This window comes from Sphaeramia orbicularis, chromosome 5 (genome assembly GCF_902148855.1).
Source record: "Sphaeramia orbicularis chromosome 5, fSphaOr1.1, whole genome shotgun sequence".
Classification (NCBI taxonomy): domain Eukaryota; kingdom Metazoa; phylum Chordata; class Actinopteri; order Kurtiformes; family Apogonidae; genus Sphaeramia; species Sphaeramia orbicularis.
Window position 1 is genome coordinate 55699459 of NC_043961.1, and position 13846 is coordinate 55713304.

At 36.2% G+C, this 13846-nt stretch overlaps 1 protein-coding gene across 3 annotated transcripts in view; it reads right to left on the bottom strand.

Annotated features, from left to right (window-relative positions):
- The window catches only part of lactbl1b (lactamase, beta-like 1b), a 74201-nt gene that overhangs the window by 46339 nt on the left and 14016 nt on the right, over window positions 1-13846 (bottom strand). Inside the window, exons 2-4 of one of the 3 annotated variants that reach the window (XM_030134444.1) lie at window positions 11372-11454; window positions 5971-6142; window positions 1681-1787 (exon numbers count right to left, since the gene is read on the bottom strand). In XM_030134444.1, the coding sequence (XP_029990304.1) occupies window positions 1681-1787; window positions 5971-6142; window positions 11372-11431 (339 nt within the window). In that variant the 5' untranslated portion in view covers window positions 11432-11454. Of the gene's footprint in view, window positions 1-1680; window positions 1788-5970; window positions 6143-6313; window positions 6880-11371; window positions 11455-13846 lie in introns of those variants that run through there. The other 2 variants (XM_030134443.1, XM_030134445.1) reach the window with 2 other exon arrangements.

A 13846-nucleotide genomic window follows, 5' to 3' on the forward strand; every position in this document is an offset into this window, starting at 1 on the left:
AATAGTGTTAGGTATGATTATGACATCAATATATATTTGGTTTCAAAACAATTGACGTAGTGCCTGCTGAGAAAAAACAACTAAATGTTCATTGTAAATTTTGCTTCCCCACCCTGTACAGTATGCAGAAATAATAATAACAGATGACGCCGGGCCTGGTTGTGGGTGGGGGGGCAGTGAAAGTGAAACTAAAGACGCTTTACTAATTCCTCTATTGCCGCATTTCTACTACGTGGAACCAGTTCGACTCGGCTCGGCTTGTCTCCCGTTGTTGTGCACCTCATTTCCTTTCCCTTCTTACCTTCAGAAACTTGTATTTGAGGAGTTACGACGTTTGTTGCCCACACTGGAACCGGAACCAGCCCGGTGTTCACTCTGCCGCTACATTCACAGGCGCCGCTAGGTAGAGTATCAAATACGTGACATTCCTGTAAATGATTCACATGCTGTGGACAAATGTTTGAGGATACTGGAGGGATTCCACCCTTTTGAAGACATGGAAGCTTTGACAGTGTTCCAAGTAAGTGGACCTGGTGTCGTCTTTTTAGACCGTTTCTGCCTCAACGCCATGTTGGCCACGTTCTGACCAAAACAATGCAGCGTACGTGTGACGTCATCGCGCATGCACAACGAAGGTGGAATTGATAAGTAGAATCGTTAAGCAGGCAGGCAAACGATTCCAAGGAATCGAGCTACTGGGAACCGGTTCTTTTTTGAGAACCAGTTCTCGATTCCCATCCCTACTTGTAACGCTTGTGGAAATGACCAAAAATAGTCACTTGCCCGATAACGGGTTAAGTTTGCCGACCTAGTATGGATATTCTCCCAGCCTTTCTGCTAGCATGGTAGAAGGTTGGCGTTAGAGTCACTTATCCATATGTCCACCCCATCTATGGATGTACTCTATTAGTCAGCCAGTGTGTGGATGTGTGGGATCAGCTGGTTACTTGCAGGTTTTTGTCAGTGTTTTCTATCAAGGACAGTGTGGATAACAGATGGTGCATGGGCAGGTTTCTTTGCAATCATGGTTACATACATGTTGTTATGGTTACCACAGTGTCATGGTTTGCTTTCAATTTAAAAAGGAGATAAAGTGCAGAGTTTTATGTTAATGTCAGTGATTTGCTGATCTGTACATTGAGCCGGACCCCCTCCCTTCATGTACCTCATCGCTCAAATGTCATGAGACCCCCCTCCTGTCAACAGAAGTCAAGCTGTCATTATAAACATCAAACAGGCTCCGGGCCTCGCATTGATATTCAGTTTGGCTTTCCATGAGTGCAGACATGAAAGACGACTTTTGAGTACAAACCGAACTTCATGCGTCAGCCTTTAATTACTGAACGAAAAAAAATAATTACTCTTTACTCATCCATATTTATATAGTAGCTACGCACCAATTACTCCTTATGCTCAGACTGTTGTACGGGTGATGATATTTCATTACATGTGGATAATTACACGGGACTACTGGTACTCGTTGCATACAGAGTAGACGTAGAACCTTTTTCTCTGACAGTTTTTCATTCGCCATAAACTTTAATCTCCTTCTGTCAAATGAAATGGCATTTGGTGTGAAGGATTACCGAGGTTCAGCTTGTAAATTTCCTCGGGTTTGAGAGGGCATGATGGAAATGTGAGATTTAAATAGAAGCTGCGAGACAGGCCGGCTTCTCTCACCTTTTCCAGGGCCTCTTTCAGGCTGGGGATCGGGTGTTCCAGAGGGAGGGGCTCGGGGAAACGTGGACACATCATCTCTGAGTTGGCGTTGCGGCCCATCCCTTCATCTGGAAGTAGAACAGAGAAAGTGAGGACGCACAGGAGGACAGACCATTGTCCTGTGGCACAAGGCGTGGAGTATAATATAAAGATCTGGCTTGGGGGGGGGTCATTAATTCTCTCTGCTTTCTGATGAACGTCATTGATATAAAAGCACATCAGGTGACAGGATTTATCCTATACAACCAGCTGATCCAAACAGATCTGACTGTGATGAGCAAGGACTTCAATGTACTTCAATTTAGAGAACGTCTATACATAACAAATGAATTTTCCACAACATAAAAAGGCATATTTTTGCATTGTGAGAATCTGAATAAGAACATGTGGAGCTGTACATTATATCTGTTAATAGTAATATGACCTAATCTTCTGTTCTTTGCCAATTTTTGCAGAATAAAACATTTATAGAGTGTGTTCCGCTTGATGAAATGACACCAAAGAACCTGACCTCCGCAACACTTTTGCACCTGGAAAGACACTGATCATAGGTTTAACAGTGCCACTTTAAACCTTTAATAAATTACAGGCATCAGTCTTGAAAAATACATCTTTTAACATATTGTGAAGGTTTTATATTAATGCATCTATCTATCTATCTGTCTGTCTGTCTGTCTGTCTGTCTGTCTGTCTGTCTATCTATCTATCTATCTATCTATCTATCTATCTATCTATCTATCTATCTATCTATCTATCTATCTATCTATCTATCTATCTATCAGTGGCGGCTGCTCATCTTTCAGAGAGGGGATGCTCATTATCGGCTTACATCGCAGGTGTCAAACATGTGGCCCGGGGGCCAAATCCGGCCCGCCAAAGGGTCCAGTCCGGCCCTTGGGATGAATTTGTGAAATGAAAAAAATAAGATATTAACAATCCTTTTAGTTCAGGTTCGACATTCAGACCAATTCCATCTCAAGTGGGCAGGACCAGTAAAATATTATCATAATAACATATAAATAATGACAACTCCAGTTTTTTCTGTTTGTAAATGTAAATATTTTCATGTTTTTACACTAAAATAAAGTATAATTTTGCAAAAAATGTGAATAACTTGAACAAATATGAACAACCTGAAATGTCTTAAGAGAAGTAAGTACAATTTTAACAAGATTCCGCCTGTTACTAAATGTTTTGTGTATTTTTTTTATTATAATGTACGGGTGTAAATGATAAACTGAGGCAGAATGTTGTTAAAATTACACTTATTTTTTCAGTTTTTTCATGTTATTCACATCTTTTGAAGGGATAGTTTGTAGATGTAAACCTTTTCATAATGTAAATTTACTTTTTTCGCTCTAAAACATAGACAAAAGTTTGGAGTTGACATTATTTATATATTGTTTTGTTATTATTTTACTGGTTCGGCCCACTTCAGATCAAATTTAGCTGAAAGTGGCCCCTGAACTAAAATGAGTTTGTCACCCCTGGCTTACATCAAAAAAACTGTCAAGTTATTAAAACATAAATTCGTCCGTCCGTTCCTTTTTAAGAAAATGGTCAGTGACCTTATCGTACCAAGTAAACAAGAAATTATGTTAAACTGAAACAAGGAAGTACAATGAGTGTGTTTTATTTACAGTGCAAGAAATGAACAAGTAATTTCGCAGTGGTTTCTCTCTCGATTTCACAAGCAGAATGCGCGACGGTATTAAACTGAACTCTGTCAAGTGAAGGACTATATCTTAAAATAGCTGTCAATTAAATGGGATTCAGCCTTTTCAACTGATCCTCCAATCAGCACGTGGAATCTTGGCGTCCAGCCCGGCCGAGCTCCGCCCACAGCTCCATTCACCCCCAGAGATGCCGAGCGTCCGGGGGCGGGACAACATCATGGCATTTATCCAATTAGGCACATTTTTGCATTGTGGGAATCTGAATAAGAACATGTGGAGCTGTACGTTATATCTGTTAATAGTAATATGACCTAATCTTCTGTTCTTTGCCAATTTTTGCAGAATAAAACATTTATAGAGTGTGCTCCACTTGATGAAATGACACCAAAGAACCTGATTTCTGCAGCACTTTTGCAGCTGGAAAGACACTGATCATAGGTTTAACAGTGCCACTTTAAACCTTTAATAAATTACAGGCATCAGTCTTAAAAAATACATCTTTTAACATATTGTGAGGGTTTATATTAATGCTTTTCACTTTAAATTGATGCCATTTTTACTAGATTTTCTGTAGAACTCAGTGAGCACAGTAACTGTAGGATAATATTTATTATAAGATCGCACAAATAAGAGATCAGTCTGTCTCCTAATTATGATTCTAATCTCATAGTTAGACGAAAATTATATGTTGATTGTATCTCAGCAGTGGGAAATGGGTTGTTGCAAGTTGTGACAGTCAGATAAGGTAACGCCTGGAGTTTTAGCTGCGGTCCAATAGCTATAATTCAGTGTGTGGTGTAAATAAGAAGGAACACACAATAACTGTGAAATACACTGTTCAGCTCTGCTTATCAAATTCAGTGACATGGCTGTGACGCCTGAGTGCAAACAAGGCCAGCGCTGTGAGGCCAGACGTCTTCATTTCAACTTCGTCTGAGATGTTTAAACTCTTTTAGAAAAAGTTGAAAACAAGTCTTGATTCAGTTTTAAGCTCTGACTTTGAAAACACTCTTCAAGGCCGTGAAAAGAAAAATAACATGTATCAAGGATACATTCTGACTAACTTGGGGCCCTGAAATACAATGAATTCACGTTTTATTAATTTGTAGCAATGGTATGAAGAATTTGTGAAAGCGAGATAAGTGAACATACAGGGATCAGTAGACTAAAACACAGCATCTGCCTTAAATTTTGGAAAGACACTCAGATTTACACTTCTCATATCAATAACTCACATGTAAATGTTAAAACACACCAGTAGTATGACATACAGTGAACAACAGCCTGTTTTCATCTAAATGTCCTTGGACCTGGGCGAATGTGTCTCCATGTAACTGTCTGTAGCAGAGGCTGAAAATGTTGAATAAAATAAAATAAAATAATAAAATAAAATAAAATAAAATTAAATTAAATTAAATTAAATTAAATTAAATTAAATTAAATAAATAAATAAATAAATAAATAAATAAATAAATAAAATTAAAATAAAATAAAATAAAATAACCCTTTCATGCATAGTGGTCACTCCAGTGGACAGTTATCCTCCAGCTGTTCTCTTCTATATTCATGGGTTTTGTTATTTTAGTTCCATTTCAGCCAACACAGTGGAAGCTCATGCATCATCCCATACACTGCAATTGATACCATTACAAGTATCCTGATCTGCAGTGACATGTTTGAGTGTAAATCAATTGCTTGTTATATTTATTAGATTGTAATTAACAACAAAAAGTTTTGTTTTTTGTTTTTTGCATATTATCTCCATGAAATGAATAGTGACTAGTATTATAGTATCTTAAAATGTAAGAAAACATCAGATTAGCAGCATTAAAAATGTTCTTATTTCATGGTTTTCATGCAGTATATTTGTAAATACATGTTTCTTTGCTTCAAAAATTAAATCTATGGGGTCCAGCTGAGTGGACATTTTGGCAAATCCATGAAAAATAGGTTATTTTTTTTATTTTTATTTTTTCAATCACATTGTTTTTTTAATGCCTAAAGAGGAATAAAAACAGTCAGGATAGAAAAAAATCTTGATTAAGGTTCTTGTAATTCATGCATGAAAGGGATAAATAAAATAAAATAAAATAAAATAAAACAAATAGTGCCAGGCACAACAAACCCCACCCTTCGCATGTATTTCACCCATTATAAATGAATGGAAAGATTTTTAAAAATCATAAAAAAATTTGACTTTGACCTACCTTTCCCAAAATGTAATGACATCTATTCTGGGTCACTGGCAATCTACAAATCCAATTTAGTATGAATTCAACCAATAGCTTAACTGCTAAAGTGTTAACAAACAAACAAACCAAACCAAAAACAATAAACAGTAAAATAAAACTGTATCTCGTGGCCACAAATGCATGGAAATGTGACCTCAGTGCTTCTTTCCTCCATACCAGTGGTTGGTCAAAGGCTGTCTAAAAAAAGGATTGTTGATTTTTTTTTTTCCATAACACTGCAGATAATAAACAATTCATTATACTATGGAGCATATGCCATATCAGTCTGATGTAAACAACATCACACATGAGCTATTTCCTGCTTCCCAGTGGGCTGGACTTACCTGGCAGGAGTTTTGGCAGCTGATACTGCCAGAAGAAGCATCCTGTCATCACCATTGATAAGACCAGGAAGAAGACCAAGCCCAGCTGGGTCCATTTCACCTTCATCTTCTTAGTTTTAGCAAACCCTTCAAATTTAACAGTCGCAGCAGGTGCAGCCGCAGCAGGAGTTGGCTGGAATATAGAAAGAGAGGCAGCACGTTCACAGCAAGGCACAGTAGGTTAGCAGCAGGTGAGTAAAAGTCAGAGTTTACTTCTAAAGTTTGGCTTATATGTGGTTTCTCAGTGCATAAGTTCTTGTTGGCATTACGGCTCGTGATCCTTGTGCATAGCGGTACTACTCACCACCTGATGATTCCTAGACCAAAGAGGGGCGGACGGGATTACCACTGAGTTATCTTCTTAACACTCAGTCAATATCCTCAACATTTATTCCACACTGGTTCTACTTTGTAAGCAAATACTACTCCCAAAGGGCAGCCAACTGTCTCCCATGGAGGTTTTCCAGAGCAGGAGAAAGGCAAAGACATGGACTCCCATCTCTGACTTCTCACTGACTGTGCTGTAATCCTGGTCCATCAGCACTCTGTCCCTCACAATTCAATTTCCTTCTCCTGCAGCCACAGGCTGTTGACATCATAATCCCTCAGATTTACTCCACCAAAGCGACCAGGGAAATCTTAATCCCTAATCCCTGTGAATGAATTCCCTTCAGACTAACGCGGCCTTGTCGAGCACACCGCTAAATCACACAAGCTGACCGAGATGCCACCCAACACAAGTTGAGATGGGGTGATAGGGTGTGCCTTTTTGCCTGGACACAAGGCTGGAAAATACTATCGCTGAGGTGCAGTGAATCTGGATCACAGACGAGTTGGAAGGCGGAGGGGAAATGTTTAACCCTAAACATCATCCACTTCTCTTATCCTTCTTATATACAATATCTTGTATTTTTATATCACATCATGAGGTCAGTTATTCTTCTTATATTAACCCTTTCATACATAGTGGTCACTACAGTGGACAGCTATTCTACAGCTGTTCTCTTTTATATAACATGGGTTTTGTTGTTTTAGTTCCATATCAGCCAACACAGTGGACACATATGCACCATGTCACTTTGCTGTTCTGGATAAACCTGATCTGCAGTAACATGTTTGAGTGTAAATCATTTGTTATTAGACTGTAATTATCATTTTTTCTTTAACAAAATGTTTTTTTTTTGCATATTATCCCCATGAAGTGAGTAATAACTAGTATTAGAGTAGGTTTAAATTTGAGAAAACATCAGATTAACAGCATTAAAAGTGTTTATATTTCATAGTTTTCACTGTATATCAGTAAATACACATTTCTTGACTTTAAAAATTAAACGCATTTTATCCATTTGAGTGGACATTTTTGCAACTCCATGAAAAATAGGTTCATAAAAAGCTGTCAATCGCATTGTTTTTTTTTTTTGGTTTTGTTTTGTTTTTTTTTTGTTTTCCATTCCTAAAGAGGAATAAAATAGGGGGTAAAAATCATTAAGGTTTGATTAAGGTTCTCATCATTCATGCATGAAAGGGTTAAGAGAACTATTGGTAAAAGAGCTGTCAAATATAAAACCCCAGTGGAATAACTGACCTGCTGATATGTTATCAGTTACTATATTTAAAGGTGTTTTATCTTCTTACTTTAAGGTGGACTGTTTTTGTTATTAATGGACTTACTACTGTGTATATTTAGTATGCTTAACCCTCCAGTATCCCGTCCAGCAAGGCACTTACTGAGCACCAAGTGTGCCTTTTTCACACACTTGTGGAGTAATATAAAAAAAAAAAAATCAGTTTGTTTTTAATTCTTTTACACTTATTTCTATTTCATCAACTTGAGCAGTAAATAAAAATACCAAATACTCAATAATTGTCACATTTTTTAACCCTTTAAATACTGTGTTTGTAATGTAAACAAACCATTTTTTTGGATACAAAAAAACACAAAAACGTTTTTTTTTTTCAATATACTACAAAAAAAGTGGATTAAGTATTATTTGATTTTTGCAGCCTGGTATATGTCATTGATTAACAGCAACATTGGTTAATTTGCATGATTATTTTTGGTGCTAGGTCAAATGTTCAAAAATACTAGCATCTGTCATCTGCAAGTGTTTGTAAAATGCACACCTGTAAATCAAACTATTAAATATTATATATTGATTTATTTTTCTGCTCTAATTTGATTTTATTTTTGTAAATCAAGGTCAGCCTTAATCATACATATCAAATGGAAGAAATAGTGCATTTTAGGCACACTTGGGAGACAGATGCTAGTCTTGTAATTTTCTTTTGTTTACAATGTGCAAATTTTAGTTGGTGGCCAGAATTTTAAAGATCGTGCAAAAATGAACAACTTTTGAATTCTAGACATATTTAAATTGTGAAAAATAATATGAAGTTTTTTAAGACGAAGTGCAAAGTGTGCCTAAAAGGCACATCCAGATACCGGAGGGTTAAACCTGTATGTAGTTGGTGATCAGTTTAGCTCTATTAACTATTTTTTGATATCCAGTTTGGTCACCATGTGGTTGTAGTGGCCCAATGTTAATAATGTATAATAACATGTAATAATCTAATGATGAATTAATGTTTAACCCTTTCATGCATAGTGGTCACTACAGTGGACAAGCTGTTCAAGCTGCTCTTGTATATAACATGGATTTTGTTGTTTTAGTTCCATATCAGCCAACAAAGTGGACGCTTATGCATCATCCCATTCACTGTAATTCATACCAATACTGTAACTTTGCTGTTCTAGATAAAGCTGATCTGCTATCATGTTGGACTGTAAAAAAAAAAATTGTTAATTATTATTACACTGTACTTAACAGGCTTTTTTTTTGTTGTTTTAAACAAAAAGTTGTTTTTTGCATCTTATCTCCATGAAATGAGTAATAACTAGTATTATAATAAGTTAAAATGTGAGAAAACATCAGATTAGCTGCATTAAAAATGTTTCTATTTCATAGTTTTCACACAGTATGTCAGTAAATACATCTTTCTTTGTTTCTAAAATGAAACATATGGTGTCCAGCTGAGTGGACATTTTTGTAACTCCATGAAAATTAGGTCCACTAAAAAAATTCAATCACATTGTTTGTTTGTTTTTCATCCTAAAGAGGAAAAAAAACAACACTCAGGAAAAAAAAAAAAAAAAATCATGATTAAGGCTCTCATAATTCATGCATGAAAGGGTTAAGAGCCCCACAATAATAACAAACACTTTGAGCAAATCTATCTATCTATCTATCTATCTATCTATCTATCTATCTATCTATCTATCTATCTATCTATCCATCCATCCATCCATCCATCCATCCATCCATCCATCCATCCATCCATCCATCCATCCATCCATCCATCCATCCATCCATCATGCTGACCTCTCAGCTGGCCTGTCTGTTTCTGCACATTAAATTTGACATCATGGCAACATGGCTCTATTGTTTTTCTGTTGCTAGGTAACCCACCTCAGTGATGATTGTATTATTCTGGGCATACCAACGTAATTGTAAGGCTATTGTACTCCAAAATTTCTAATATCTCCCAAAATGTTGGTCTATCAACTTGCAGTTTTCTCGAGACACACACACAGAGTCCACTTCACTTTTATAATATAGATCAGGGGTGTCAAACTCATTTATAATCATAGTTCAGGGGCCACATTCAGCTAAATTTGATCTGAAGTGGGCCGAACCAGTAAAATAATAACACAATAATACATAAATAATGTCAACTCCAAACTTTTCTCTGTGTTTCAGAGCAAAAAAAGTAAAGTTACATTATGAAAAGGTTTATATCTACAAATTATCCTTTCAAACGATGTGAATAATATGAACAAACTGAAAAAATAAGTGTAATTTTAACAATATTCTGCCTCAGTTTATCATTTCCACATGTACAGATCACAGTGGATCTACAAATACACAAAATATTTAGTAATAGGCAGAATATTGTTAAAATTGTACTTGCTTCTCTTAAGACATTTCAGGTTGTTCATATTAGTTCAGGTTATTCACAGTTTTTGCAAAATTATACTTTATTTTAGTGTAAAAACATGAAAATATTTACATTTACAAAGAGAAAAATTTGGAGTTGTCATCATTTCTATGTTATTATGATAGTATTTTACTGGTTTGACCCACTGGAGATTGAATTGGTCTGAATGTGGAACCTGAACTAAAAGGATTGTTAATATCTTATTTTTGCATTTCACAAATTCATCTCAAGGGCCGGACTGGACCATTTGGCGGGCCAGATTTGGCCCCCGGGCCGCATGTTTGACACCTGGGATGTAAGCTGATAATGAGACATTAAGACATTTCAGGTTCATATTTGTTCAGGTTATTCACATTTTTTGCAGAATTATACTTTGTTTTAGTATAAATACATGAAAATATTTACAATTACAAACAGAAAAATTTGGAGTTGTCATTATTTATATGTTATTATGATAGTATTTTACCGATTTGACCCACTGGAGGTTGAATTGTTCCGAAAGTGGAACCTGAACTAAAAGGATTGTTAATATCTTAGTGTAATTTTTGCATTTCACAAATTCATCCCTAGGGCCAGATTGGACCCTTTGGTGGGCCGGATTTGGCCCCTGGGCCGTATGTTTGACACCTGTGATATAGATATATAGATATATACTGCAATGTCTAGTCTTCTGTGACAATGGCAGTTAATATCCAAAAATCACATTATAAAGTTATCTTATCTAATGACATTTTAGGAGGTGTGCAAAAGTAAGACTTAGCAGAACTCCATTTATAAATAGTCTCTCAGTAATTTCATCACAAACCTACAATAAAAGTGGCCATAGAATTTTATTCAAATGTCCAAAGACGTCATCCACCTCATCCACGTCAAGCAGCTTAAGAAACGACAACTTCAGTATCTTGGCAATTAATAGATTTTCTATCCATCGCTGGGAACATCTAGTGATTTTCGCCCCTTAATTCTGTTTAATCACAAGATATTAATGGTTGTTTTTTTTCCCCCCCAGTGCTCAGTAATGTATTCCGATGATTGTAGGTACGATGATGTGATGAGGAAAAACGAAGTGTGAAATCAAGCTGCAGATGATCCTGGTTGCGTAACCTGTGATGGCTGCGGAGCACAGCAGCTGGCCCATTTCACCAGCTGACACACAAGAGCACTAAGACACACTGCACATGTGTAAACACTCTTACACGCACACAGCGGCAGACACACACTCCCTAACCACCTGCTCCAACCACAACACTTTCTACTTCATTATTCATTTGTATTAATGTCACGAGCTCAATCACATTTATGTATATTTGCATGTGTCTGTGTCTAAATCCTGCAGAGGCTGTGCTTGGAGTCTGGCTGCTCTTACCTGTGCTTGAACCCCGTCCACTGAGGCCTCTCTGAGGACTTTACTCCCCGCCTTGCCCATGATGGTACTGCCCCAGCTGCACCGTGAAAGAAACATTAAATAGTTAGAATTTTGGACAAACTGTATCATCTCTGTGTCTCTTTATCACTGCAAAACATCATTTTTAAGGCAATAAAAGCCTTCTGTGATGTTGAAATACACAGATGTTGAATTACACCAATCTCTGTTTATGACACTGCCTGCAGTTCTTGAATAATAGGGAAATATTAGAGCTCACTGAAATCCAAACTGAACTTACAACCTGAAGAGGAATTTCCACATAGATGTCAATGTTTTTTTTTTTTTCTTGAACTAAAAACATGATGATATATTAGTATATCTGCAAATATTACTCTCATGTGACTCTTTGTAACCACATCTCTTAAAAAGGATGCTGTGAGTGTCAGACAGTTTTTTGGGGGGATTAAGTTTATTAACCCTCCGGTATCCCGTCCAGCAAGGCCCTTACTAAGCACCAAGTGTGCCTTTTTGGTACACTTGTGGAATAATGTCAGAAAAATTTTCATACAGTTTGTTTTAATTTTTTTTTTTTTACACTTTTTTTTCTATTTCATCAACTTGAGCCGTAAATAAAAATACCAAATACTCAATAATTGTCAAATTTTTTAACCCTTTAAATGCCGTGTTTGTAATGTAAACAAACTTTTTTTTTTTGGATGCAAAAAACACAAAAAATATTTTTTTTCAATATACTACATAAAAAGTGGATCACATATTATTTGATTTTTGCAGCCTGGCATATGTCAATGATCAACTCCAACTTTGGTTAATTTGCATTATTATTTTTGGCGCTAGGTCAAAAGTTCAACAATACTAGTATCTGTCACCAAGTGTGCCAAAAAAGGCACACCTATAAATCAAACTATTAAATATTATATACTGATTTATTTTTCTGCTCTAATTTGATTTTATTTTTGTAAATCAAGGTCAGCCCTAATCATACATATCAAATGGAAGAAATAGTGCGTTTTAGGCACACTTGGGAGACAGATGCTAGTCTTGTAATTTTCTTTTGTTTACAATGTGCAAATTTTAGCTGGTGGCCACAATTTTAAATGTCATGCAAAAATGAACAGCTTTTAAATTCTAACCTTATTTAAATTGTGAAAAATAATATGAAGTTTTTTAAAACGAAGTGCCAAGTGGGGAGCTCCCTGCAAGGTGTGCCTAAAAGGCGCACCTGGATACCGGGGGGTTAAATGTATTTTGGGATTTATAAAGTCATTATTTTAGAATTATATAATAAAAAATTATATTAGAGTTAAATAAACAGTCTGGTCAAAAAAAAAGTAACTGTCTGGATTTAACTGAGCGAATAGTTCAGATCCGTCCATGGGTCAGTACTGCTGTGGTTAATCATGTTTCAGCTGAAACAAGTTATTTAACTCTATCTGATGCAGAAAGTGTCCTCTCATGTCTTTAACGTCAAAAACATTGGACAATGCCAGGATTGATCAGGATCATCAGGTTTGTGACAGAATGATTCAGGGAGAATAAGACATGATTTACACACATGGATTAGCCTCCATAAAGTCCAGACTCTAATTTGGGATGTGATGAAAACTTGATACAATAATCAAATATCAATCAATAATCAAATATTAGTGCAACTATAGATGGAAAAAATATTACGAACCTTATTGTGACACTCACATTCAGACACATACAATCACAAAATAATTCAGTCACAAAATCTTGAAGTCATCATAATCACAAATATGTATTACACCTAGTTCATATATTGCACCCTTCCCTCCAAATACAATAAATATAAAGAATTTCTATATATACTGTATATCTATATATTTTTACTTGGGTACTATGAAATCTTGTCAGACACTTTATTTATTTATTTAATGCATATGCTGCTATACTACTATGTTGAGTCGTGTCTGTTACCTGGTATTAGCTTAAGAGACTTTCAAAGACTAAAAAACATTTTGCATTTCTTCATTATTTTCATGACGTCAACATTACCTACATCTGTTTTCTGAAGGAGGGAGAAATGAATATTAGCATTAACCATGACCCATGGCCTTTGACCAGTGTGTCTCCAGATGTGATTTAATGTATTTAGTATTTTTTCTGGTAATGCTGAGGCAGCGTTTAAGGGAAAATATCAAGGCTTGGTTTTACAAAGAAAAAGTGTGCAAAGATGTGGAAAAAAACAAACAAACATGTGTCTATGTCCACAGTACTGTGGGACTAACTTTCTTATTTGTCTGTTACCACAGAGCCAGTCAGCGTCCTGGTTCTGTCCTGTGTAGACTGGTAACCTGTCACCCAGCTGACACAGGACTGTGGACTGAAGCATCACACATGCCATGGGCCTATCCAGGTCCAGGAAAAGGCCAGGGGACCAGATACTGAGGCTACGTCCAGACGACAATGCTTGTGGTATTTTTCTTTTGCAGA